The sequence below is a fragment of the Prunus mume genome, linkage group LG1, assembly GCF_029339155.1.
Source record: "Prunus mume cultivar Tortuosa linkage group LG1, ASM2933915v1, whole genome shotgun sequence".
Lineage (NCBI taxonomy): Eukaryota > Viridiplantae > Streptophyta > Magnoliopsida > Rosales > Rosaceae > Prunus > Prunus mume.
Genome location: NC_142698.1, coordinates 12,140,210 through 12,166,606, shown reverse-complemented (window position 1 = coordinate 12,166,606; position 26,397 = coordinate 12,140,210). Strand labels below are relative to the sequence as shown.

Genomic DNA, 26,397 nt, shown 5'->3' with positions numbered 1-26,397 from the left:
CTGAGGGATTTGGGCTGGTAGCACTTTGATCATCAGGTTCAGGACTGTGTTTTTGGTCAACCAAAAACAAAAAAGTTAAGTTGGTTTAATTCGGATATAGAGAAAACTTTTTGGGAGTGGGACCAATCTAACCTGGGTCAGGTTACAACCCCACCCTGTTATGGGTAAATCTTGCTAATTATGCATCCGAATAGTTTTCATATCTTACAAAATAGGATAGCATTTAATTAGACCCAAATATAAACCACAAATTAGATTCCCCACAAACTGTTTTTCAAACCAGTCAATAACTCCCATAGCCTAATTTCTCATTAACAACTTCTTCAAATCAGCAATTGATTGTTGAAATTGAAAACCCTTATTTTCCAATTTTCCATCCCCAAATTAATCCAAAGTTGGTCCATCTCTATCACTCTCCTCACTCCTTAGGTCTCACTCCATCAAGCATTTAGTTGACCAAATAATAATAAAATGTCACACTCCCATCAACTAATAGAAGTGAATCTATACAATTAAATATCAATAGGGTATTAATTGGATTAGTCAGGCTTTTGGAGTGTTCCTAAATGATCATGATTTCAAACCCTTATGGTATCAGTGTGTGTGAGTTTTGGGCGGAAAAAAAAACCCATACAATTAAATAAAAATTTAATTAATTGATTATAAATAAATAAAAAAGAATAAAAGAAAATCGTTGCTTGCATTAAAAGCGTGTAATTAAGCAAAGAAAATCCTCTTACCAAAAAATGGCCAACCAAACTATCCCTGTCTCAGACCCAAAACAAAACCCTCCCTGTCCGAACTTAACCAAAGCCCGCCTCGGGCCCACAGTTTTGGGCCTCTCTCTCTCTCCTCTCACTTTCTCCCCTCTTTCTCTCTCGTTGCTTTGTGTCTGAAAGCAGACAAGAAATACAGAAGAAATTGAAAAGCAAAGCAAATCTAACCACCTCAATATTCATTCGTGAATTCAAAGAAATCTCTGATTAATTTAGCTAATTAATCAAAAGATTAAATCACCATCATCGCCACCATCCCCAACCTCCTCTCTGCACGCTTAACTAACTTCAAAGGAACTCAAATGATATAGTCAAGAAGACCACACAGCAAACATCATACCACCACACTTCCAATTCTAGCTCTGCTTTCTCTCTCTAGGATTCCAAGGAGAGAGAGAGAGGGATGAAGCTCTCGACGTTGCAGCAGAGCTACCTCAACAGACGGAGCAACAGCTTCAGAGGATCAGCGCCGTTGGATTCGTCTTCAGACGGCGTGATTAAGTCTCCTGCGACCGTGTTCTGGCTCGTGCTCCATGGCCTCTGCTGCCTCATCAGTCTCGTCCTCGGCTTCCGCTTCTCTCGACTTGTTTTCTTCTTCCTCTTCTCCACCTCCTCTTCGAATCTCTATCCGGTGCCTTTCCGGTCGGCTTCTGAGCTCGCCGGAACCCTAGACCTCCCCGCCAACCCGATCACGAACCTCGAGTTCACTCTCAACAGGAATACAACCACCGCGAGCTCCAGTAGCCGGGTCGTCGTCGGGCGGCACGGGATCCGAATCAGACCCTGGCCCCATCCGAACCCGACCGAGACGATGAAGGCACATCGGATAATTGAGACGGTTCAGAAGGAGCAGCGGAGACAGTTCGGAGTCAGCAACGCCAAAACGGTCATCGCCGTCACTCCCACTTACGCTCGGACCTTCCAAGCTCTACATTTGACTGGCGTAATGCATTCGCTTATGCTGGTCCCGTACGACGTCGTTTGGATCGTCGTCGAGGCCGGTGGGATTACCAATGAGACGGCCTCGATTGTTTCCAAGTCGGGGCTCCGGATCATCCACGTTGGGTTCGATCAGCGAATGCCCAATACTTGGGAAGGTCGTCACCTGTTGGAGGCTCGGATGCGACTTCATGCGATGAGGTGAATTCTCAGTTTTTTCATCTTCATTTTGTTTATCTCGAGTGCTTTTGGCTCAGTTGCTTGCTATCTGTTTATTTACTTATGTTAATTGTTCTCAGAAGATTGCTGTTAAATTTCAGGAAGAAAAAAACTTAAAAGCTTAACCAAATAATTGTGGATAATCCAATTAGACTGAGGATTTTTATTTGTTATTGTGAGAATGAAGCAATTGAAGATATCTTTAGTTATAAACTGTGGGTTGCGTTTAGTTTATGAATTTGACTTTTGGGATTGTGTGATGGAGCAGAATTGTGAGAGAACAGAAGCTGGATGGGATTGTGATGTTTGCGGATGATAGTAATATGCACAGTATGGAGCTTTTTGATGAGATGCAGAACGTGAAATGGTTTGGTGCTGTTTCGGTTGGAATACTTGCTCATTCAGAGAATGCATATGACTTGTCTGACTCCACGATTCATAAAAAGGAGGATGGGGAGAACCCATCAATGCCTGTTCAAGGTCCTGCTTGTAACTCCTCCAATAAGTTGGTTGGTTGGCACACCTTTAATTCATTGCCCTATGTGGGAAAGAGTGCAAATTACATTGATGATAGAGCACCTGTACTACCCAGGAAGCTGGAGTGGGCTGGGTTTGTGTTGAATTCCCGGTTGCTTTGGAATAGAGCTGAAGATAAACCAGAGTGGGTTAAGGATCTAGATAGTATAGGTGGGGCAGATGAGGATATAGGGAGTCCTCTTTTCTTGTTGAAGGACCTATCTATGGTTGAGCCACTTGGAAGTTGTGGGCGCCAAGTTTTGCTCTGGTGGCTCCGCGTTGAAGCCCGTTTCGATAGTAAATTTCCTCCCAGGTTAGTCTTTCATCTTTTGCTCCTATTATTCATTTGTGCAAATTATGTTGGGTCTGTTCATTATTATTATTATTGAATCATGTTAAATATACTCAAAAAATGTTAGGAAGTATTGAACTTGTCCATATTAGGCTGCTCTTGCTCTGTTGTTGAACTTTTGTACGAATGTGCTACATAACTTGTATGATTTCTTGATCTGCTGATGACCAGCACGCTAGGTTCGGGGGTGACACTGAAAGATGCTCCCCTGTTTGCCTTTTATGTCTTTATAAATCCCAATGGGGTGATGTACACCTTAGTAACTTATTATATGTTATCTATCATATACAATGCTGGCAAACTACTTGATAATCTGTGAAAGTTTTTTTAATGGATATAGGTAGATATTTGCCAGCCAATTTAGGTGATTTACTTGTGTCCAAAACTCGAATCCCGTACCTAGATTCAAGGCACATATGGCGTATCTCTTTTTGTATTTTTTAGGTATTCTGATAGTCTTATTATCAGTAAATGCAAATTTTGGCATTTGAAATATTCTATTAGTAAGTAGGTAAGGAAAATATAAATTATTTTATAGAAAGGTATTTTGGTAACACAAGGCCAATTGGTTTTGCACTTAATAAATATCTCAGTGGTAATCAATCTTATTCTGATTCTAATTGTAGACAATTGATAAATATTCTAATGGCAATGACTTATTCCAGTTCCTTCTTATTTAAATTAATTATCATCCCGGTTTTAGTTAAGTAAACATGCCATAACATTTTGAAGGGGTGACTGAGATTTGAGAAAATTGTGGTTATGCATGGCTGGTGGTGGTTGTGGTATGAGTTTGACAGAAAAGTTTTGTTTCATAGCTGGTAGTGTATATGCCAGAGTATATGTAATTGTTGTCCCACATCTTAATTGTTAAGTTTCTTGTTACAGTGGATACCAACAAAAATCTTTCCTATTGCAACATTATATTTTCTTTTGAATCTACTGCTTAAATTCTACAGTGGTCGCGGAGGCCCACATGTGAGGGTTCGAGTGTTACAGATATAATTGTGTTAACATTTTATTCGTATAAACTGGGATTTATATTTGATGTCCATTTACCTCGCTATTGGTAGTTTAGTTATTGGTTGCATGAGAGCAATTCTGATTGGAAACTTGAACCTTGCTCCTTCATGAATTTGTGCAATTGCACCTAGTATTTAGTTTATGTTTTTTTTTAAAAATGCTTTAATAGGACATTAGTATTATTTCCTTATCCCAGCAAGAATCGATAATTGTGGGTAAGGATGTTGATGGTTTATGGTCCCAAGGCAAGCCCAGGTGAGATTTTTTGTTCCTTTTTTTCCATGTAGTTATTATATAGGTTTAAGGTTTAGCCCAGTCCAAAATGTAACCTCCACCCTCAAGTAAATCTAGCCCACCCCATTCCGAAATCATGGGTCCGTCCCTCTTTCTTTGTTGAACTCTAGTGATCTGATAGTCAATAGTGAAATTTATCTCACTAGAAATGCGTGATATTTTTCATCCATGGACCATCATAGTTTGATCTATAGTTATGTTTGATTCTCCTTGTAGTCAGCTTTTCATCATGTTTATTCTGCAATCCGTTTGAGTAATTAGTTTGAATTTTGTTTTGTACAGATGGACTATTGATCCTCCCTTGGAAATTACTGTACCATCGAAACGTACTCCATGGCCTGATGCTCCTCCTGAACTCCCATCTGATGGAAAAGTAGAAACTGGAGTCGAAGAGCGCATAGTGAAGCATTCAACAAAAATTCGAACAACTAGAGTGAAGAAAAGTTCTCGAAGCAAGAGAAAGCGCGAGACAAAAATGATCGACATGCAGGCTACTGCAAGGCATACTGAACAAAACTGAAACACGTGCGATTGATGCTCAAAATATACAGTTGTGTGAATTTGAGACTTCTTTGGGTCTTCAGCATCGACGAAATTCATTTGAAGAGGGATCACGGTAATTTTAGTTGAAAGAGGCAGAAAAGCAAATGTTCTCGGCGGGTACGTACAGTTAGGCACCTGTAATAGGGGGTCAGTTGATATGTGCATTTGAGTGGTTTCACAATTCATTGTTTCTTTTGGGGATTTGGGTGCTTGATATTGTGGCCTCTTGCAGAAAAGTACATCGACCGAGTCGTGCTGCATCTGATCTGCTGCTCCCTTGCAGGAAGTTGTATTCAAAATTTTATACATATTTTTCTAAATAGGAATTATAGAGTTGTGTTCAGTTGGATTTCGTAGAAACGATACATCACCAAATGTAATAAAATTTTCATTCATTTCAAACCAATGCCTTTGTGATTTTACTTGGAAGCAACACGAGCCGACTGAGCAATGCCTTTCCGTTCATTTCAAAAGCTTGGTAATCTGCAATTCTTTCTCAGAGTGACACGTACATAAATGGCCCAAAGACAATGAGAGCAAAACCTTTGTTTGGGCACATCTCATTATCCCTTTGTTTTGTACGCACCCAAAAGAAAAAGAAAAATCCTTTTGATAGGCCCAGTTGTTTTATTAAGCCCTAAAGAATGATAAATACTTTCATGGAATGAGGATAACACTATTTTGTTATTTCCGATTAATCACGATATATCACGCGTGATAACTTTTTCACATGACAACCTGTGATTGACCGAATATTGTAAAATAGTATTATCCTTGTTTCATACAAGTTTTTCTGTTAAAGAAGGCAGAAAATAAAAGGCTCACTGATAGCATTCTTTTGAAGTTCCAAGAAAAAGCCTAATTTTGGAAAAAACAAAAACAAAAACGCTCGCTAACTGTAGGCGTCTCTTGTCCGAAGGAGAAAAACTTGCCTACCTGTAGGCTGTTGCATACAAGGGGTGTCTTGCATATAAGCGGATGTAAGATACTTGTTGCATGTTGACAAGTTTTTCTCCATTTGATGGACATCAGTTTACCCTCTAAATTACGAATTAGGATCTGTGTATTGTTCTAACATGTTGTATAAATATGGGGTTTTGCAGTCTATGAGATTCATGGAATCGATTCCCATCAATTACTCTTTGGTTTAATAATATTTGTTTCCACTTGATTGAAAGGGGTTTTATGTTCGACTCATATGAATGATATGGATAATATATCTGTAATGAGCCCGATACCTAATTGGTGATAGTGTAGTCTTGTAATGTGTGCATTGGCCCAACATAAAAATATCTTGTAATTATTTGATCGTTTGTTAAAAAAACTAGAATCAATGTACATACTTACACAATTGAGGACTCTCCTCTCTCTCTCTCTCCCCGTCATCATGCATGTTATAGAATTAAGGTATGGGTATAAAGGAGTTCGTTTGGGGAGTTAAACTGGAAAACCTCCATAACGGGCGTGATGGGCCGAATTAATGGGGGCTGTAATTATTAGAGGAATGGTGGGAAGAGAGAGAGAGAGAGGAGAGTATGATTGGTCATGGGTGACGGGTAGTTGATTGATTGATTGATTTCGTCACCTCATAGCAGTGACTGTTAGTTGGATATGCATATCCATACAACGTGACTTAACCTTCCAACTTGCAAGTAAAAGAGAGACAGACAATCAAGTTGACCCATCCATTCCATGGTCCATCCATAGAAATTGGAAAATTCATAAAAGAAGGTGGTTTGAGAACCAATTATTTCAAGATGATGAGGAGGGAGCGTTCTATTATCGTCTCATACAAGTAATTCTTACTTATCCATGAAGATTTTTTTATTTTATTTATATGAATTAAATGTGAATACTTTATATATAAAGTTACATTTATATATATATATATATATTTCTTCTTTCTTCTGGTTTAAGTAGTCGGGGATTTAATAGTGAAATGGATGAATGAATCTAACTATATTTCCAGTCTCATGCTCCTTCCTTCCTCTTGACGAAGAAAGAAAGGAATAATGAAATCATACACTTGTTCTTTTTCTTTTTCCTTTTTTTGGGGTAAGAAAATGATAGAGCATACATGCATATGGGCCTTTTTCTTTTCTTTAGGCTGCTTTAACCCTTTCGCACACTGTTCGAGCACTTTGACTGGTGGATGGTGGAAAGGGGCAAACCTTACCTCCAAGTTAACCAGTAAGTGGATTCAACGTGGCAAAAACCCATTTCCTGCAGCCTGCGGGGGAAGACGAGTTCCTTCAACTTGGCAAATTCCAAGTTCCCAAGCCCCCATGTTATTGATTGCAGTTTGCTTGCGCAGTCCTCCTGTCCTCCGCAGTCCATACATCATGCATTGTTGGACCAAACCATATAAAATTCACATGGTGTGTGTGGCAGTTTGTAATCCATCCAATCCTCTTTCATCTCCCTTTCCCAATACCATTTATTTACATTAACGGCATAGAAATATCTTTTATTATTAGACTCACAACATAACTTATTTATTTTAAAATCTGAATTATTGATTAGGTTGATTCGTGTAAGAAATTCTGAATATACCGGTTTAAATTCATAATTTAACAATATAAAGTATTTAGCCTCATGGCTTGTTGCATATTCACTTTTGTTATAAAACATAACCCTAAAATATACATTGTGGTCAACTTATATTATAACATGTGAATTATTAACAGTAGGTGACGGTGTTATAGTTGGACACAAAAATTTATCCTCCCCCTTTCACAAAACAAGTTTCACACGAAAACATTATTTTTCCTTTATGACACACCAATATTCTTGAATATTAAACTCTCCTGATTTTTCCTTTATAAATCCAAAGGACCCCCTACCTTTCTGCACACATCTCTTTGGAGAAACACAAACAACACCCTCTTTCCCAAACCATGTCGTCAACCATGTCCCTAACCATCTTCACTCTCCTCCTCCTCTCCTTCACCCTCTCATCTTATGCCTCAGGCGTTGGCTCTCGAAGCGAGGCCGAGGTCAAACAAATCTACCAAGAATGGCTTGTGAAGCACCAGAAAACCTACAACGGGATTGGAGAGGAAGACAGGAGGTTCGAGATCTTCAAGGACAACTTGAGGTTCATTGATGAGCACAATGCCCAGGACCGTCCCTACAAGGTTGGCCTGAACGCTTTCGCTGACCTGACCAACCAAGAGTACCGTGCCAAGTTTCTGGGCACCAGAAGTGACCCTAAGCGTAGGCTCATGAAGGCCAAGAACCCTAGCCAAAGGTATGCCTTTCGTGCCGGTGAGGCGTTGCCTGAATCTGTGGATTGGAGGGTCAAGGGCGCTGTCAACCCCATCAAAAATCAAGGAAATTGCGGTCAGTAATTTTTAAAAAAAGTTGTTTGGTTGATTTAGGAACTTGATTTACATGGTACTTTGTTCTTAAGATGGTTGTTTAATCGGTTTGATTAATCGTGTCGTGTTCGGATTCATCTATAACTCAAGTCGTTTGATTAAAATCGGATTATTTGTGTTCAACACCAACTCTTTCTACTTTTATTTTTATTTTTATTTTTATTTCTTTGGTACAAATATGCTCCACTTTATTTATTTATTTTTCTGGCCACAAAGGAGAAGTAAATGATAGTGGATGCCCTACGTTACACTCCACTATTGCATTTATTGATCCACCAAAAGGTCGGCAGCCAAGGCTTTGCTAGTAGTTTGGACTTTCGGTTGGGAGTTGAGATTCCTGACAGCTCACGTGAAAGCAGAATTAGAATATTACTTTTTCATTGGTAAAGAAAGGAAGTGAAAAAAAAAAAAAAGTTTTTAAAAGTCTTTTATTTATTTTCCCGTAGTTCATAACAAACGGTATAGATTATATTAATTTAGATTATCGCTTGTATTTATATATATATATATATATATAAATATCTCTCATCAGTTGCAGAAGAGTCAACTTTCCATGTTTGGTTTGGGCCTTTTAAGGACCACCACTCGGCCTACACGGGCCCAACCTATCTGACAAAAAGATTGAAATTTGTTGGGTGCAGGAAGTTGCTGGGCTTTTTCGACAGTGGCAGCTGTGGAAGGCATTAACCAAATAGTCACAGGCGAATTGGTCTCTCTTTCAGAGCAAGAGCTTGTTGACTGCGACAGGACTTACAACGCAGGCTGCAACGGAGGCCTCATGGACTATGCCTTTGAGTTCATCATCCAAAACGGTGGCATGGACACTGAAAAGGACTACCCTTACAAAGCATACGACCAACAATGTAACGTTGCTCTGGTCAGTCCCCAATTTTCAATCCCCATTAACCTAATTACAATAATCTTTTTAGGGTAACGTTCTTTTTTCTTAACAAACAATTTTTTTTTGAATCATAAATTGCAGGAGAACAATAAGGTCGTTAGCATCGACGGATACGAAGATGTTCCCGCTTACAATGAGAACGCTTTGAAGAAAGCCGTGGCACATCAGCCCATTAGCGTTGCTATTGAAGCTGGTGGCATGGCTCTACAACTCTACCAGTCGGTAAGCACCTACATGCATATGACACCGCATATTTAAATATAACAGTCTTAACAACATAACATGTCTGTAAATTACTCATTTTATTTCGGCGGTGTGATTGGCAGGGTGTGTTTACTGGTGAATGTGGGTCAGCTTTGGACCATGGTGTGGTTGCTGTTGGGTATGGCACGGAGAATGGAACAGACTATTGGCTTGTGAGGAACTCATGGGGCACCAATTGGGGTGAGAGTGGATATTTTAAGATAGAGAGAAACGTGGCTGCCATATACACTGGCAAGTGTGGGATTGCAATGGAGGCTTCTTACCCAACAAAGAAGGACCAAAAGTACCCAACAAGCTCTTTCCTTGCTGAAGAAGACATCAAAATGGTCACAAGTGCTTGAAAATGGTGATGGGGTCTTTGGATAAATTGTGGGGTTTGCATGCCCGATGTTTCTTTTTGTGGTCTATGTTGACAAAAAGGATGGCGAGGCTATTGTTATTTATTGATTAGGATAAACCATCGTTTGTAAATAGTTTGATTTATGTACTGAAATTGCACTTGGAAAACTGATAATGGTGCAATCCAAATTCCTATTTCAATGAAAATTTAGGTCCTGGGATTAAACCAGGCACTTTTTATGTAAGTTTCTTGCGTTGTTGTTATTGTTTGCACTTGATTAATCAAAATGTCACATGTAAAGGAATGACTTGAGGTTTGATTTGGAGGCATCAAACGAAATTCTATAATAATGGTGTCATGTCATAGATAGACCTATCATGTGGACGTTCATATTAGCAACAAGATCATTTTATTAAATTTAAGTGAAGTTACTATTTAGATGAATCCTGTGGCTAATATGAAAATTCACATTTATGGTCCATATATGACCTCACCATTACAAGATCATTTCATTAAATTTAAGTGAAGTTATTATTCAGATGAATCCTGTGACTAATATGAAAATTCACATTTATGGTCCATATATGACCTCACCATTACCATAGAACGACTCGCATCATCAAACCCATCAAGGCCTCCAATGATTTTAAACATTTTTGGGATTGGGTTGTCTGATTTTTAGTAGTACATGGGTTTTGGTTTAGAGAGAATACATGGCTCCCAACACTTTCTTTTCTGCCTTTGGAAGCCCTCAGAGCTGGCAAGGGATATAATTTTGGTTTCACTGGCAAAGCATATAACAGAGATCATTTCCTTGCAACTTTGTTAACAGAGTGGAAGGAGGCCACGATTAAACACCAAACTAGCCTTTGTTTTGGTATTAAATATTAATATTCTGTAAACTTCTTCTGTGCATGTTCTTTGTTCCACGTGAAAAATGCAAGAACAGGATGTTTCTGGCAATTATTAATATAATCTATCCCATCTTCTTTCTACCACGTGCAAGAAAGTCATAAACCTTTTAGGTTCGTTGTCTAATTAGCCACTTGTGTGACTTTGTGGTAGGACCTTGTTTGCTTCAATTAAAGTTCATAAATAAACCCTCTCAACCTTTAACAAGAAAGGAAAATTAGGTGTTTTAGGTCATCTACTAATTCATTTTGTGCTCATGTCTAAAATTACGTCGTTTTAAACTTCTATTTAGTTATTTTTTTAAAATTTTAAATCTGATTTTATCCTCTCTCTGTTTTTTTCCCCCTCCTTGGAGAGCCTCTTCAATCTGATCTAGTGGGGAATTCTTAAATTCAAAATAGCTAGCATGACAATATGATGATGGAACAACATACCCCACAAGTTAGAGACACAAGAATAAACCGTGAGAGTAGGAATAGAACATTACATCTAAAGGGTCTGCATAATTGGTTTAGGTCTATTAAAGTATCAAATAAAAAAATCATCTAAACCCAATTTATATCATGATGTTGGCAACAACCCCATCATTTTCAACCCCTTCATAGTTGTCTTGCCCATTTGCAGGTTGTGCTTTTTATTGCTTAGTATCCAAGCCCAGCATAGAATTCATTCTCAACCAAAAATGGTTGCTGTCTTCAACAAAGAGCTCTTGAGCTGGTACCTCATCACAGTCAAACTCAGAGAAACAGTAGAGTCTGGAATTGCAACAACTCCTACCTCCACTAACAGATCAATTGAATTACCAGAACAAGCTCATCAGCAGGTGCAGAAACAAGAGCAGCAACCATCGCCCCTCCAAGTTGTGATCCAAAATGGTGGTGATAAAAAATATGAAGATGGACCGAAGTCACCAGATTCCGAGTGGGTGATCAACATCAAAGACAAACTTGAACAAGCAGGTCAAGACGATGCAGCAGGTACGTGGGCAAAGCTCTGCATCTACAGAGTCCCCCATTACCTAAGAGAAGGTGATGATAAAGCCATTGTCCCTCAGATTGTGTCATTGGGGCCTTACCACCATGGCAGGAGACGCCTTCGCCAAATGGATCGCCACAAATGGCGTTCGCTTCACCACATGCTCAAGCGTACCAACCAGAACATACAGCTCTATCTGGATTCTATAAAAGAAGTTGAAGAGAAGGCCCGTGCTTGCTATGAAGGACCAGTTGCAATGGGGATCAGCAGCAATGAGTTTGTTGAAATGATGGTGCTTGATGGTTGCTTTGTGCTGGAGCTGTTTCGTGGTGCAGCTGAGGGGTTTAAGCAACTGGGGTACCCGCGAAATGATCCCATCTTTGCAATGCGTGGTTCGATGCATTCGATTCAGAGGGACATGATCATGCTCGAGAATCAGCTTCCACTTTTCATCCTTGATAGGCTGTTGGGGCTGCAGTTTGGAGATCCTGAGCAGAAAGGACTTGTAGCCAAGCTAGCACTTCGGTTTTTTGATCCTTTAATGCCAACAGATGAGCCGTTAACAAAGAGTGATAGAAACAAACTTGAGTCTTCACTTGGTTATGCAAACACCTTTGATCCACTCTCTGATCAAGGTGGCCTTCATTGCCTTGATGTGTTCAGGCGAAGTCTATTGCGCAGAGGGCTTCAGCCTACACCGAGAGTTTGGATCAAGAAATGGTCACACGCCAATCGGGTTGCTGATAAGCGGAGGCAACAGTTGATTCATTGTGTTACAGAGCTTAGGGAGGCTGGGATCAAGTTCAAGAAAAGGAAGACAGATCGGTTCTGGGATGTCAAGTTCAAGAATGGGATTCTAAGAATTCCTAGGCTCTTGATCCATGATGGAACCAAGTCTCTTTTTCTCAATCTTATTGCGTTTGAGCAGTGTCATCTTGATTGCGGCAATGACATTACTTCCTATGTGATCTTCATGGACAACTTGATCAACTCTCCACAGGATGTGGGGTACCTCCATTATTGTGGAATTATTGAGCACTGGCTTGGCAGCGATGCTGAGGTTGCTGACCTATTTAACCGACTTTGTCAAGAGGTGGTTTTCGATATCAATGACAGTTATCTTTCTCGTCTGTCGGAGGATGTAAACCGCTACTACAACCACAGGTGGAATGCTTGGCGTGCCAGTTTGAAGCATAACTACTTCAACAATCCATGGGCCACCCTCTCCTTCGTTGCCGCTGTCGTCTTGTTGTTTCTCACTTTTGCGCAGACCTTCTACGGAGTCTATGGCTATTACAGGCCACCAAACTAAAGTTCATCATCCAAAGCATTTCCTCTTACAGTCTTTGGTTGCAGAGTGAGTGTGGTTGCGATGCACAAATTCCATACAATACCGTGATTTCATCCATTTTTACAAGCCAAGTCATGCTATACAAACCAAGTTTATAGGTTGTTTTGGATACACATTGTAACTAATGCATATGATTCCTATGATCTCATAATTGAAGCAATAAATTATGAAAGAAAGTTTTACTCAAAGAAACCCTTCATCATCGGCACGACAATGTCCTCTAAGGTATCAATGTCATCCAAACTTCAACACAGAGTCTATGTATGATTCCAATTTTTAAATGATAGCACTACTACCCACAAATGGTCTATGACTACTTCAAGAAATTGTATAACTTCATCTCTAGTTCAGAAGCTGGGCATAGCTCTTGTGCCACAAACAGGAGACAATAATTACAATTCCAACATAAACAACAACCAATAAGGCAAAAGGCACCTAGATTGATACCTCAAAAGAGTCGCATGTGAAAGAAGCATAATCCGAATAAACAACAATTTTCAGCGTTAAGCCGAGGAAATTAAGTGCATTGAGCCCAGATTAAAGTACACGATGAAAAGTACAACTAAAAATGACATAACCCAATTGCAGAGGATGGCTAGAATTTCCCACTGCAAAAGCTCATGAAAGTACATGCCACTGGATTAATTATTTGGCAATAGAAAGTAGAGCATGTTCCTTCTATACAAATGGATCCTTTATACTAGAACTCAAAAAGGAAAAAGGCCTTCAGCAACCACTTCATCTTCCCAAAGCAAAATATTACAGAGGGACATAATCAAGCTGGTCCAGAGGGATATTCGAAGGGAACCAAAAAAATCATCCAAGATGCCAGAATTAGCTCCTCAAGATGATTCCTCCACACCATATATATCTTCCAAAAAAACCCTTGGCTGTTTAACATAATGTATCATGATGTATCAGTATAAATTGTCACCTATAACCTATGTATAAACAGAAGTGAAAAAAATTAACTGAATGTACCTGAAGATTTCAGTCCCTGGGGAGGAGGCCTGCGGTCTCTGTTGAAGATGAAGAAGCTTTCTTTCCATCGTACCGCTGCGAATCAGAACAACCAAATATGAATCACAGAAGAAACGGGATAATGGGCATGAAACCAATGATTGAAATAAAAAGATGGGAATCGCGGAAGACAGAGGACAATGGGCATGAAATCAATGATTGAAATAAAAAGATGGGTTGGTTTAGAGGGTGAAGGCAAACCTGTTTCCCAAAGGAGAAGGGAACGTATTTGTATTTGATCATGTGTACTATCTGTCTCCTCATAGTGAGAACGAAGAGCACCACCCAGTAGAAGAGAAGTATAGGCCAGAACACAGGTACATCAAATGCACTGAAGAACGTCATAACAAAAGCAATGCAAAATGCCTTCGCGATAGAGTACCTTCCACACAGAACCACAAAATCAAAACCAAATTCTATAATAAGAGACCACCAAAAAGGCAATTCAACAAACACAATCAGGGCAATTGCGATTTAAAACCAAAGGCGAGAACTACATAATGAAATGGGGGAATTTACCAGAACTTGAATTCAGGGAGGCGGCGAACGAAGGGTCGAAACTCATCGGATCCGCGGGTGGGAAGGGAGGGGCCGTCGGAGGAGAGGTCGTGGATCTCAGGGTCGACCTGAGGAGAGAGAAAGCCGATGAGGAGGTTGAGAATGTAGATCCCCAAGCCATACGACACGACGTAGAAGCCTTGGACCAGGTACACGCGGATGACGTAGACCAAGGCCACGCCCAGGCACGCCAGCCACCGGTACAGCACGTGCGGCGTCGTACGGTCGAGCACGTGCTGATAACGGCGCGAGACGCCGTAGGTCCAATCGGAGACGGCGGCGAACGGCGATCCCTTGAACGGATCGTCCGCGGCGGCTGCGGCGAGACCCACGCCCGCCGCTCCAGCGTCCATTGCCGAGTTTGTTGTTTCTTTGGTGGTCTCTTTTCTTCTCTCTCTATCTCTCTCTCAATTTTTCTCTCTGCGGGCGCGCGGCTTTTTCTGTTTATTTGTTGTCGTTTGATTTGATAAATGCAGAGAGCTTGAGAATGGTTTTGTCTGGGCTATTTCATTCGGAGGAGGAGACCTCGGTTTACTGATCGTCCGGTTCGACCGGATCTATTTCCGGTTTACTCAGCCACAATTGGATCTGGATGGGATCTGGGCCTGGGCCATGTACGCCTATTGGTCCCACTTGCTTTTTCTTTCTACCTTCATGTTTTTTCTTGTTTTATGTCAATGATCATCAAATTTTTTAAGACGACTCATCTTGGTTTTATAAATTTATTTTTTTAATAAATAAAAAATAAAAAAATAAAAAAATATAGTGTGGTAAGGTAAGATCCAAATACAAGAGTTCGTGTACAAAGATAACAACTTTTAACAACTTGAGCTATGAACCCCGGCTCATTATTTTTATGTAAGGTGGAAAAAAAAGAAAACAATCAGGCTTTGATAGGAAAATTTGCATAAAAACTTATCGAGCAACAATCTATGTGCGTATGTGGTCTTACCTATGTAAGAGAGAAAAACCGCAATCTAAAATCATGTAATATCATAAGCATAGACTACCGCACCGTTAAACTACTCAAAAGATAGCGGATAAACGCATCTCTTAACAAAAAGAGTTTACTCCAAACAATTACTCAAAAAAACCCATATAATTAGTGGAAGCTTGTATAACGAATAACGGCCAGCAAGAGTGAAAGGTTCACGAGGCGATAATCACACCACACCCCCTTTTCTGCAGCATTCATTTCATTTCAATTTTCATTATAAAACCGTGAAAGGGTCTTCGCCTTTACACAATCCTTTGCTTCAAACCCAGACTCTGTAACGGTAAGTGATCTCACATTGCCCATTCGATACTTTTATATGCTACAATTTGGCACCTGATCTTTTGAATTGATCAATTCGATCGGTAAATGTTGAAGCGAGTAGATTCGCAGTACATAAATTCATGAATATGAAAATTTCACTTTGTCCATCGCAAAAGCAATCTTGACAGATCTTCCTCTCTGTGATGTATGGTGCATTGTTATTCATCAACAACTTCAATTGTTGTCTTCAACCCATGTTTCTATTTGAGTGCATTTATTAGCTTTGAATGTGAATGCTTTGGTTAAATCCTTCATCTGGGTTCCAAGTTCCAATGATTGAGCTTCTATCTGAAGATGAAATCCTTTGCTTATTTTCCTGTTATAAAGCAATCACTTTGTTGGTGGTATCTATTGATGTGGACTTGTAGTGATACATGCTTTACCTGGGTAGTTTTTAGGATCTCCATTGAGTTCCAGAATGGATTCAAAATCTAATGACTCGAAAGCTCAACCTCCTGCTCAAGATTCTGGTGTTGAAAATTCTACTGCTGCTGCTGCCTCTGGTCAAGATAATAGTAATCAATATGCCAAAGCGGTCTCTGGGGTTTTTCAATCATTTACAAAAGGTTTGGTTAATACATCTCAAAGTGCAGTGAAGGCTGTGCAGGTCAGGGCTCGCCATCTAGTCTCTCAAAACAAACGAAGATACCAGGTAGATTACCAGAGTTGAGAGCTACTTCAATTTTTATTTCTTCTAGATTAAATACTGCTGAGTGTAGCTACAAATTCAAGTATTTTATTTCCATTTGGATTTCTGTTAGAATGCGAATGGCGGTTTATGGATGGGGAAGCTGGGTAGGTTGCTAGCTTCTGTTATCTCCCTTTAGTTGATTGTCATTGCTTCATGTCTCCATCATAGATTGCCATATTCATTTTCAAATCATACAGATTAAATCAAAGAGCCAAAACTCATGAAGATCTCCTATTTCATCTATTTCCACTAAATTTTCAGGAGGGAGGTTTTGATTTGGATCTGACATATATTACTGAAAATATAATTGCTATGGGTTTCCCGGCTGGAGATATAAGCTCTGGAATTTTTGGATATGTTGAGGTAAGAAAAGAAAGTGGTATATGTTTGAAGTTTAATAGGTTAAGTTCGCCTGTATCATTTGCAAACATTACCAACTAAAAAAAATGTTATTCAGGGCTTTTATAGAAATCATATGGAAGAAGTGATCAACTTTTTGGAAACTCAACACAAGGTAAGAACTGGATCTTAAATTTTAAGGCTGAAATTTTTACTTTTTACTTTATGCAACATGAAAATCTGGTTATGATTCAAGAAAAGATCAGCATTCCACTAATTACCAGAAGAAAAGTTGTAGGCTTAAGAATATGGTTTACATTTCTCTGGATCATGTCCAGTTACGGTTCTGTCGTTTTTTAAATTGTGACTTCATTGTTTTTTTGGCCAACAATTTATTCACAAAATTTATGTCAAATTGACATTTGTTTTACAGGGAAAATATAAAGTGTACAATCTTTGTTCAGAGAGGTTGTATGATGCATCACGATTTGAGGGGAAGGTGTGTTTTCATTTTCACTTGCATTATGTTCAATGCTTTACAAGAAGTATAGGAATTTGATATTCTGTCTTATGGAAAATTGCAAGATTCAAAATTTTCTCTGGTATATCTATTGGCATAACTCAATACATTAAATTCTTGTCTTTGTACCAGATAGCCATGGTGGAATGTCAATTAATTTGTCAGTGCACCAGGTTGTGAGACTGTGTCACTAAGATTTCTGGTTCTTGATGTTTGCACAAATGTGTAGCCTTATAATGGAAAAATTAAGGCTGGGTTAAGTGCTTGAATTTTTTATTTCTTTTTTACACAAATTGCTGATGACTTCTGTATCACTGAGGGAGCTTTTAAAGTTTTCCACTTCAAACTCACATCTCGATTAAATAACAAAATAGACACTAATGAAATCATAAATATATTATGTGAATGATGTGAAACACTTAATGAGAGCTATGATTTATCTTCTCTGTGTTATATATTGAGAAAGAATACTGTTGAAAGCTTGCCACTGGGATTTGAATATTTATTTAGAATGTGAAATGGATCAAGAGGTTTTAACTTTTCAATGTTGCACTTCTGTTTTCCAGTTATGTTGAATAACAGCTTCTTTAATATTTCACTTCTCTGAATGTTTTAAGGCTGCAAGTTTCCCATTTGATGATCATAATTGCCCCCCAGTCGAACTCATAGCATCATTCTGTCGAAGTGCTCATTCGTGGTTAAAGGAGGGCATTGAAAATGTTGTTGTTGTTCATTGTAAAGCTGGTATGGGGAGGACAGGATTAATGATTTGTAGTCTTCTCTTATTTCTTAAGGTGAGATGTATAATCAGAACCGTTACGGTTTGGGGGGTTTATGGCAGAACTTGAAATGTTGCGCTTCTTTTGGATCTATAGTTCTTCACTTCTGACTATAATTTCATTTTTCTTTTGTCATCTCTCTGCAGTTTTTCCCGACGGCCGAGGAGGCCATTAATTACTATAACCATAAAAGATGCATAGATGGAAAGGCTCTGGTTCTCCCAAGTCAGATTGTCAGTGTCAATTAACCTTTTTGATTCTGTATTTTTAAGGTTGATGTTCCTTATCTTTTGCCATCATTCTGATTAACAATTTTTCTATGCTTTTCCTAGAGATACGTCAAATATTTTGAGCATATCTTAAAAAACTTCAATGGAGAAATCCCTTCCCCTCGAAGGTACACTTCGGATATCTTCCTCCAAAATAGATCAATGTGACCATGTACTTGTATGTGCCCATATATTATCACACACACACACACACACACACACACACATATATGTATATACATGCATATGTATGTGATATGGCGGTGTTGTAATGAGGACCTAATTTGGGGACTTAAGTTGAAGGCTTGCATCTGAGCTATTGGATTGGTTATAGATGGTTAAGGTGCATAGTGGTTGAGATGCATCTCAGTCGTCTATAGCTAAAGTTCTCAACATAGATCATTATTTGATCACCTACCTGTATATTATGTGTGTGTGTGTGTGTGTGTGTGTGTGTGTGTGTGTGTAAGGCTCCATTTTAAAAGGTACTAAAGTTGTAATATTATAGGTGCATGCTCAGGGGATTTCGGCTTCACAACTGCCCTTATTGGATTAGGCCCTCCATTACAATCTCTGATCATAATGGTAGCATTTTACTTTGCTGCTGCCACTCATTCCTATCAACCTTGCAATATATTGTGGTGTTTTGAGTCATCGCACTTTTCATTTATAGATATAATATGCTGTTATATTTGTTAATGTTGATCCTTTTTCTGCTACTGTTCACTTCCTGAACTAGTTACTATTGGACCTTTTGAGTTGTTCGGGTAAAAAGAGCATTTACGATGAGAGAATGTAATACTGAGTTATAGACTGCACTTCTCAGAGTTACCCTTGTGTATTAATACAATCCTTGATGCTGTAATGATAATACATTTTGTTTGTTTGTGTGTGTATGTGTGATTATCCTCTCAGCACTGATGTTTGATTGTTGAGTTTTCTTGCGTGTGCATGTTTTTATAAGGCCTGATCATGAGAGGAAATCTCTGTAACTTGTAATGAAACTTACAGTATGATGTCAGTTTTTGATTCCTGCAATTTCTTGTGCTTTCTTTTTTGTATAATGTCAAATGTATAGAATTTTTAATTTTTTTTCCCACCTTTGCACATTTAGAAGGCTATGCACTGCGCTTGTCATTTTTTTATGTCAGTTATCAAGATGTTTTCCTTAATCCACAGGAATTTTATTTTCATCAAGAAAACATCCGAAAACAAAAGATCTAATGGTAAGTGTTTGTTAAAATAAAATGGGTGCATATTAATTGTATGCTTGTTATTTGATCTCCTTAACACCTATGTCCACGTGTATTGAATTCCTTATTTAAAGGCCCCCAACTCATTTTTTTCAGCCAGAGGATTTCTGGATCAATGCACGGAAGAAAGGGATTGTAGTTTTTGCTCTACCAGGGCAGCCTGGTCTGGCTGAGTTAGTGGGGGATTTCAAAATCCATTTCCATGATAGTCAAGGAGATTTCTATTGGTCTGTACACCGATTCTTTATTTACTCTTGTTATGTTATGATTGAACTGTCCACTGTTTTAATGAAGAATGTAGAGATCTGTAACTTGTGTCATGCATTGTTTGAAGGAACCTGCTTAGTAACATAATTTATGATTTCTTTCATAATTATTCCCTTTGTTTTTTCACTTTCAGCTGGTTAAATACAATGACAGATAACAGAAAAATCTTAACCGCAGATGACCTCGATGGTTTTGACAAGGTAAATGGTGTGACCTTATGACATATAATGTATATCAAATGTAGATCATATCTCCCTTTTTCTACCATCTGTTTCTATTTCTTCTTGGTGCTTGCTGGTGAAAGGCTGTTGGTTGTGATTTGCAGAGAAAATTACCTTCTCCAGGATTTCAGGTTGAAGTTGTGATGATAGACTATGACGGTACATTACCTACAAAAGCTAAAGCAGATTCTTCCAGTAGAAAACCTGAGGGTAGCTCAAATGATGCCTCTGTTTCAAGTCATGGTGTTGCAGCTAATCCCAATCAAAATAAAACTCCTCAGCGTGAAGATGGTGATGATGTATTTTCAGATAGTGACGGAGAGGAGGCTGGGGATACAAAGAGCACACAAGCACAAGGTAATTCTAGCGCTGGACTTCCAGCACCTAATCATGTATCTAACACCAGAAGTGAGGATACCCCGAAGAATAGTTCTTTGAAAAAACCAACTAGTGATGGAGTTGAAAAATCTCACCTGGTCCATCACTCCCGCAAGCTGAGCTCATCTGGGGCAGAGGATATTAGGGCAATAGCTGCGGATGCTTCAGTTTTCTCTTTTGGGGATGATGATTTTGATAGTGAATGAAGCAGGTTTGCTGTTGCTTGAAACTGTATAAGACACACCAATGTATAAAACATTCCATACACATGATTACATTGATTTTGGAAGGATCATAGGGATCGGATGTTGGTTGATTGACTTCATTGTTTTCACCATAGGAATCAAATGTTAAGTAGGAATGATTGGTCATTTGTTATTACCTTCCAGTTTCTTTGGTCTGTCCCTAGTGGCCAATCAAATAGAAAATGAAGACAGAGAGGAGCAAATTTGAACAGGGGAAAGAGAAAACTGCTCGAGACGTTCACAAGTTTTTCTTTTTCAAATTTAACAAAATCCACCAGTCAGTCGGTCATTCTTTGTTCAGCTAGAATTCATCCCAAGGGAATTTGCTAAATATACCGGGCAGAATTTTTTGAAACTATTGTCAGGTGACAGAAATATCACAATGAGTATCATATATAATTCTAGCTAAACGAAGAAAACTGACTGGTAATAGAAACAGGTTGTGCCTTCTTAATGAGCAAAAAGATTCAATGTTTGAAAGAGCACCTCTATTCGTACCTGAACCAATTGAACTCAAATGGTAACACATTAACCATACATCGATTCCTTTTCTGTTTAGAATAAACAAACATATTATCACCACTAAAAAATTACATATAACCACTATTACATTCCCAAAAAGAAAAAACATTCTGCATCATGGAAAAAATTCCCTTAGATGAAGCTGCCAAAACTGGCATACTTTTCAATGAAAGTCACACAGGGAACCGTAATGCAGAAAAAGACCTTCAACCTGTTCTTTTTTGTGGCTGGATGGCATCTGCCCATCACACTTAAAGAGTTACAAGTTCGCCAAAAAATTTGCAATGTCATGCCTTCCAAAGCAGCGGATAATTTTAGAATAATTCAGGGCCACACTTAAAAGTCTACTTCCCTTTTTTCTTTCCCCCTTGGTATTTGGAAACAATCTTATTCAGTGTCGAGATTTCAAATTCCTTATTTTTAAGTTGCTGCTTCAATCCTTCAATCTCTTTTAAATGATCACAACACTGCTCTGACACCTTTTGTTGTTCTTGCTTCAATCTTTCTATCTCTTTAAGGTGGTCGCAGCACTGACTTAAGTCTGCCACCATCTCCTCTTCTATATTCTGATCTGTCTTTTGTTTCTTATGTACACCTGAGTTCTCTTCAACTTCTAGAGCTCTCTTAGAAGAGACTTGGGCACAGGAATCATCTTGTGCCATTTTACGAACGTATAAATCAGTTAACACACCCTTGCTGAGCTTAAATGAAATAAGCTTCTGTGGCCGCCCAGATGAGTCCTATATAATAAGATAGATTAACAACATTATCTATTTATAACCAACTAGATCATAGTGCCTTGATAGAAGATGAAGTTTCCTTGTAATGACAATTAACCTCATCACTTAAAAGAACACAAATGAAAATCAACTGCTAGTATACCCAGAAAATACACTTGCATGAAAAGAAAGGATGTACATAATAAAATATTATATACGTGATCAGCATTGTGAATGATATAAATATACGTATATGGTATGTACCTTTTCCTTGTTGCCTTGGACTTTTTCATATGCTTGATCTGCTTCTTGTGGATTCTTAAAGATAGCAAAGGCAGAATATTTATCTCCTTGAGCTTTAACAGAAGGTTGCTGGAAATGATTAACCACATTAATTCCACAGTAAGAAGCAGGGAAAAAACAGGAAGGTTGGAGAGAAAGAAAAACATGATACCCAGACTATTTTATCAAAATGCAAGCAGCCCAACTTAGTATCCTTCACATGATGTGTGGAGGTCTTTTGCATGTAGAACAGTAACGTAATGCCTCCAAAGAACACTGAACCAACGTAATCTATAGAAAATTTAACAAATCAAGGGATATATATTGAACCTTGACTTCTATTGTATAGTTCCCAGGAATGGCATTGTGCAATTCTTCACTAGGCACTGTGATTGGTATCCTGTGGAGAAGTAGCTTTGCCATATTAACTTCACGTACCTACAAATGAAAGAGTTATTAGGACAATAATAGTGTACCTGGAATCACTGCCTTGGGGTTTAAAATATAATGAAAAATTAAAAAACTCACATCCTCCTGAACTGGGGGGATAATATCGCCAATTTCACGCTTTATCTTAGCAAGAACAAGTTTCATTGCAGCACAAGCATCATCTAGACAATTGTGTGGAGAACCTGGCTTCCGGACTTCATAACCCAATACAGACTGGAAAAAACAAAAAGATAAATGGAAAAACAATTCAAGACTCATGCATCTCAAACAGCCCAAACTCACGGTTGCTTTGATTTCATTCTTGTGATTGTGATCCAAATCCTTAAAAACTTAATCCTACAAATAGCTCCCAAGTGCAATTATGCAATGCCAAAAAAAAAAGGAGATCAATCACAAGTTATCTATGCCACCATCCTAAACAGCCAAATTTAGAAAACATTTGCTACATTGCAACAAGTAAGGAAGTAAAGACCAAAAGATTTCTGGTCATTCCAAATTTAAAATGGATGAAGAAAAACTGAGAATCAATTGCAGAATCATGCCATAGACAACTTAATAGATTTCACAGTGAGAACTATATGAATATTTGACTGATATTAAAGTGAGATAAGCAAGTTTTGTAAAACTTGCCTTGCACAAATTATTCAAGGAAGGTTTTCTAAAAATAGGCCCATCTGAATATTTAAAGATATATGCAGTATCAATCACCCTTGCATGGTCTATCTTCAATGCTGTAAACAAAAGAATAATAATAAGAAGAAAATTGAACAATAAAACAGAAATCAAAAGAACTGCAAAGTCATATTGCACAGAAACTGAAAGGAAAACAAAATTCAATGAGTTGATTATGCAATCAAAAAGGCTCAAGTATACTTATAGAAACATCAGTTTACTTACCTTGCAGGTCATTACACAAACTGTGTCCCACTAAAATAGTTTCACCTGATAACAACTTCTTCAAGCGTTTCTACAATATGCAACAAGAAGTTCGGGTATTAAAAAATAAAATATGTTCATAGATGATCCCTTGAAACCAGATTATAAAAAATTCCTTTGAAACCTATAAAAAAACATTAATACCTGTATATCAGCCAATGTACATGTAACTCTATCCAAATCTGATGCAGAAACTCCTGTAATCTCAGTTCTGTAATCAGCAACTTTTTTACGAGGGTTTACTAGTTCATCTAGCTTGACCTGAAAGGCCAAAGTCCAAATTTAAAGGGTTATAGAGAAGGGATTTTGAAAAGGTCCAACTACTAATCAGGTATCTAGTCTAAGGAGGAGAGCAGCTATACCTGTAAATTTTCATCAACAACACACACTTTTACTAGAGCTTCAGAGCCATCTTCACATAGAACCATCTCACAATCAACAGCAACCATTCCATTTGAAATCATCGCCTTGGACTTTTTACCGCGCTTTGAAACTACCCAGTCCTGCTTTGCCATTTACATAAGTTAACAAACCAGATGACCAGGTAAAAACTTACATCCATTTGAAGAAATTAAGATGTCTAAAAAAGGATCATAGGCAAGTAGGAAACAGCATATTCTGTGTAGGAAGTAAAAATGGAAGCTAAAGACATGCAGAAATGCAAGAAAAGATTTCACTGCAAGCATACACAAATTTATGTAACTTTAAAACAAAAAGTAAGCAGAGATACTGCCAGCAAACCTGTTCATGTGAAGGAAATGAATAATCCAATGGATATTGTGGGTGTTCGAGAGTTGAACGGACAAGACTCTGCACAGCCACCACCACGACAAAATTAATACTATCTAACAAATTGTGCATATTGAAAATCAAATGGCAATTAACAATTATGGCAACATGGCTCTCTGAAACTACTGGCAGCCAACCAATAACCAAATTTACAAAAAAGAATACCTGCTCTGGGGATTCATTTTCTGGAAAAGTCTTTAACAATTGATCAACTGCTTGGCGATTTGAATGGCATTGGACAACTTTAGCCAAAACCTGGAATTAGGAAATGGGTAACAATCATCATCTGAATAAAGTATCATATCAAAAAGTGTAGAACTTAAAAGTTGAAACTCCCCATGCACACTCTGGACACAGTTGATTTACCTTCAAGTCATCCTCTTTATCAAATGTCTTTAAATACGCAGTCAATACATCATTTGACCTCTTTCCGGGATCACTCAAGCTAGCCCCAAACTTCTTATCATAAATATTTAAGAACTGCTTCCAGTCTCCTTTATTACCCTTCATTCCCCGCTTTTGGGACAACTTCACAATTTCCACAAGGACCTATCCACCACACATTTTAAGAGTCAAACCAATTCACACAAAGCATCCAACTTTTCCCATAAATTTAAATAATATTGCATATTGAAAACATATATAGAGAAGCTAAATTAAACTTGAAAGTTGATAAATTGTTAGTTTGAATTTGTTTCTAATAGGGTTTTCTCGGCAACCAAACAAACATAAGTATACGCGAAACCAAGCGAACTGAGAAAAAATTATGAGCTAAGAGTTTGAGCCTGTAGTGAGATATAAAGACAAAGGAAGAACCTTTTTCTCTGCGGTGGCGATAAAAGCATCCATTGGAAGTTTTCTGGTGAAGGACCAAATGCCAGGCACAGAGTCACGGCGCGAAGTTGGTGTGGCGGGCGGCTGATGGGCAAACCGGTGACGAGGGTTTTCAGTTTTCCGTATAGGGTTTAAACTTTAGCATATATGATTCCTGAGATATTCAAGGGTATTTTGGATATTTTCGGGGGATGGATTTTCATATTATTTTCCATTTTCTTTTGCCTCCTTCCAAATCTACAGCAAAAAAGGGTGGACTAAACTCAATAACTGCTAAGAATTTTGGACTTGGATGTAAGAGTCTCAAATAACTTTTTTGATATAAACCAAAAAAATAGGCTTAAAGTGATCATTTAAAAGAAAAAAAAGAGATACAACTTCTTTGTTTTATTATTAGCCACCAAGGAAAAGAAGTGGGGAAACCAATCAGACTTTCTTTTCATATTTCGATGGGAAACCAACTTTTATTGAGACAGTAATTTTGTCAAGTGAACGTACATGTGCACAAGAGTACGCTGGTTTAAGTCAAGTTCCTGCTCCTACTGCCAATTCCAAAGGTATACGGTGTGTGCGTGCGTGTAGAATCATTAATTATTTACTTAGAGCTAGAGTTTAAATTTTAGCCTAGGATATGATTGGTCTCAAATTCTGAGATTATCTCAACACGAGGCGTAAGTATATATGAATATTAACTTCTTGTTGATCTTTGTCCTCAATCAACAACTAGTTGTTCCAGTTGAGATTGTTCGTTACAATGGGAAGAATTACCCTACCTGGGCCAAATACATGCAGTTATACCTAAAGGAATTAAATGTTGCGTATGTACTCCACGACCACAAGCCATGCACCAGGGTTGTAGGACATGATCATGAAGCAGCAGCAACAAATACTGATCAACAAACTGCTCTGTCAAAGGCTGTTCCAGAAAAATGGCTCCAGGACGACGCCTTACGTCGCCGGACGATCTTGAACCATCTATCTGACTATGCCTTCCAGCTTCCACTATTACTCGACGGAAAGCAAAACTACAACTGGAAGGCAACTATGGGATGCTATTTCGGAAGATATAAGATCAACATTGGGAGTAAAGAGAGTTGTGGTTGGAAAGTACATGGAGTGTCGTATAGTAGAGGAGAAGTCGATTGTGAAGCAAGTTGAACAACCTAATGAGATTTTCGATTGCCTTGCTGCTTTTAGGGTTCCCGTGGATGAGATGTTTCAT

The 26,397-nt window shown here is 38.4% G+C and overlaps 6 protein-coding genes across 7 annotated transcripts; 4 read left to right on the top strand and 2 right to left on the bottom strand.

Annotated features, from left to right (window-relative positions):
* Positions 1-886: 886 nt before the first annotated feature.
* Positions 887-5,068, top strand: LOC103337517 (beta-1,4-xylosyltransferase IRX14). Its single transcript, XM_008240681.2, has 3 exons — positions 887-1,916; positions 2,203-2,763; positions 4,402-5,068. Exons 1-3 carry the CDS (start codon positions 1,180-1,182, stop codon positions 4,637-4,639), a joined length of 1,536 nt encoding a protein of 511 aa, XP_008238903.2. The 5' UTR covers positions 887-1,179; the 3' UTR covers positions 4,640-5,068.
* A 2,445-nt stretch (positions 5,069-7,513) lies between these two features.
* On the top strand, positions 7,514-9,791 carry LOC103337508 (cysteine proteinase1). Its single transcript, XM_008240675.3, has 4 exons — positions 7,514-8,004; positions 8,684-8,919; positions 9,025-9,165; positions 9,270-9,791. Exons 1-4 carry the CDS (start codon positions 7,560-7,562, stop codon positions 9,546-9,548), a joined length of 1,101 nt encoding a protein of 366 aa, XP_008238897.2. The 5' UTR covers positions 7,514-7,559; the 3' UTR covers positions 9,549-9,791.
* Positions 9,792-10,999: 1,208 nt separating this feature from the next.
* Positions 11,000-12,977, top strand: LOC103337499 (transmembrane protein, putative (DUF247)). Its single transcript, XM_008240667.3, has one exon. The coding sequence runs from the start codon at positions 11,142-11,144 to the stop codon at positions 12,744-12,746; it is 1,605 nt and encodes a 534-aa protein (XP_008238889.2). The 5' UTR covers positions 11,000-11,141; the 3' UTR covers positions 12,747-12,977.
* Positions 12,978-13,269: 292 nt separating this feature from the next.
* Positions 13,270-14,854, bottom strand: LOC103337696 (protein RER1A-like). The gene is made up of 4 exons (XM_089044206.1): positions 14,325-14,854; positions 14,007-14,187; positions 13,767-13,841; positions 13,270-13,675 (listed from the first exon to the last, which is right to left on the bottom strand). Exons 1-3 carry the CDS (start codon positions 14,714-14,716, stop codon positions 13,776-13,778), a joined length of 639 nt encoding a protein of 212 aa, XP_088900332.1. The 5' UTR covers positions 14,717-14,854; the 3' UTR covers positions 13,270-13,675; positions 13,767-13,775.
* Positions 14,855-15,386: 532 nt separating this feature from the next.
* LOC103337491 (phosphatidylinositol 3,4,5-trisphosphate 3-phosphatase and protein-tyrosine-phosphatase PTEN2A-like) lies at positions 15,387-20,779 on the top strand. 2 transcript variants are annotated; one of them, XM_008240660.2, is made up of 13 exons: positions 15,387-15,640; positions 16,073-16,333; positions 16,634-16,735; positions 16,830-16,886; positions 17,145-17,210; positions 17,849-18,025; positions 18,157-18,243; positions 18,343-18,407; positions 18,788-18,864; positions 19,459-19,505; positions 19,629-19,759; positions 19,933-19,999; positions 20,125-20,779. In XM_008240660.2, exons 2-13 carry the CDS (start codon positions 16,100-16,102, stop codon positions 20,602-20,604), a joined length of 1,590 nt encoding a protein of 529 aa, XP_008238882.2. In that variant the 5' UTR covers positions 15,387-15,640; positions 16,073-16,099; the 3' UTR covers positions 20,605-20,779. The 2 variants fall into 2 exon arrangements, with proteins under 2 accessions (XP_008238882.2, XP_016651126.2); XM_016795640.2 differs by having other exon boundaries at positions 15,493-15,640; positions 16,080-16,333.
* A 330-nt stretch (positions 20,780-21,109) lies between these two features.
* Positions 21,110-25,323, bottom strand: SDN3 (small RNA degrading nuclease 3). Its single transcript, XM_008240651.3, has 12 exons — positions 25,158-25,323; positions 24,708-24,890; positions 24,507-24,596; positions 24,294-24,362; positions 23,915-24,055; positions 23,697-23,813; positions 23,514-23,583; positions 23,247-23,347; positions 22,695-22,829; positions 22,497-22,604; positions 22,149-22,256; positions 21,110-21,905 (listed from the first exon to the last, which is right to left on the bottom strand). Exons 1-12 carry the CDS (start codon positions 25,188-25,190, stop codon positions 21,510-21,512), a joined length of 1,551 nt encoding a protein of 516 aa, XP_008238873.2. The 5' UTR covers positions 25,191-25,323; the 3' UTR covers positions 21,110-21,509.
* Between the last annotated feature and the right edge of the window lie 1,074 nt (positions 25,324-26,397).

Coding starts and splice junctions, on each gene's coding strand:
- LOC103337517 (XM_008240681.2), top strand. CDS start 1,180: ATGAAGCTCTCGACGTTGCAGCAGAGCTACCTCAACAGACGGAGCAAC. Junction 1,917..2,202: donor ATGCGACTTCATGCGATGAG/GTGAATTCTCAG, acceptor GTGATGGAGCAG/AATTGTGAGAGAACAGAAGC. Junction 2,764..4,401: donor GATAGTAAATTTCCTCCCAG/GTTAGTCTTTCA, acceptor TGTTTTGTACAG/ATGGACTATTGATCCTCCCT.
- LOC103337508 (XM_008240675.3), top strand. CDS start 7,560: ATGTCGTCAACCATGTCCCTAACCATCTTCACTCTCCTCCTCCTCTCC. Junction 8,005..8,683: donor CAAAAATCAAGGAAATTGCG/GTCAGTAATTTT, acceptor TGTTGGGTGCAG/GAAGTTGCTGGGCTTTTTCG. Junction 8,920..9,024: donor AACAATGTAACGTTGCTCTG/GTCAGTCCCCAA, acceptor CATAAATTGCAG/GAGAACAATAAGGTCGTTAG.
- LOC103337499 (XM_008240667.3), top strand. CDS start 11,142: ATGGTTGCTGTCTTCAACAAAGAGCTCTTGAGCTGGTACCTCATCACA.
- LOC103337696 (XM_089044206.1), bottom strand. CDS start 14,716: ATGGACGCTGGAGCGGCGGGCGTGGGTCTCGCCGCAGCCGCCGCGGAC. Junction 14,188..14,324: donor CTCCCTGAATTCAAGTTCTG/GTAAATTCCCCC, acceptor TCTGTGTGGAAG/GTACTCTATCGCGAAGGCAT. Junction 13,842..14,006: donor CCTTCTCCTTTGGGAAACAG/GTTTGCCTTCAC, acceptor TCTGATTCGCAG/CGGTACGATGGAAAGAAAGC.
- LOC103337491 (XM_008240660.2), top strand. CDS start 16,100: ATGGATTCAAAATCTAATGACTCGAAAGCTCAACCTCCTGCTCAAGAT. Junction 17,211..17,848: donor CATCACGATTTGAGGGGAAG/GTGTGTTTTCAT, acceptor GAATGTTTTAAG/GCTGCAAGTTTCCCATTTGA. Junction 18,865..19,458: donor TACAATCTCTGATCATAATG/GTAGCATTTTAC, acceptor CTTAATCCACAG/GAATTTTATTTTCATCAAGA.
- SDN3 (XM_008240651.3), bottom strand. CDS start 25,190: ATGGATGCTTTTATCGCCACCGCAGAGAAAAAG. Junction 24,597..24,707: donor ATAAAGAGGATGACTTGAAG/GTAAATCAACTG, acceptor TCCTAATTCCAG/GTTTTGGCTAAAGTTGTCCA. Junction 23,348..23,513: donor TTTGTGTAATGACCTGCAAG/GTAAGTAAACTG, acceptor TTTTGTTTACAG/CATTGAAGATAGACCATGCA.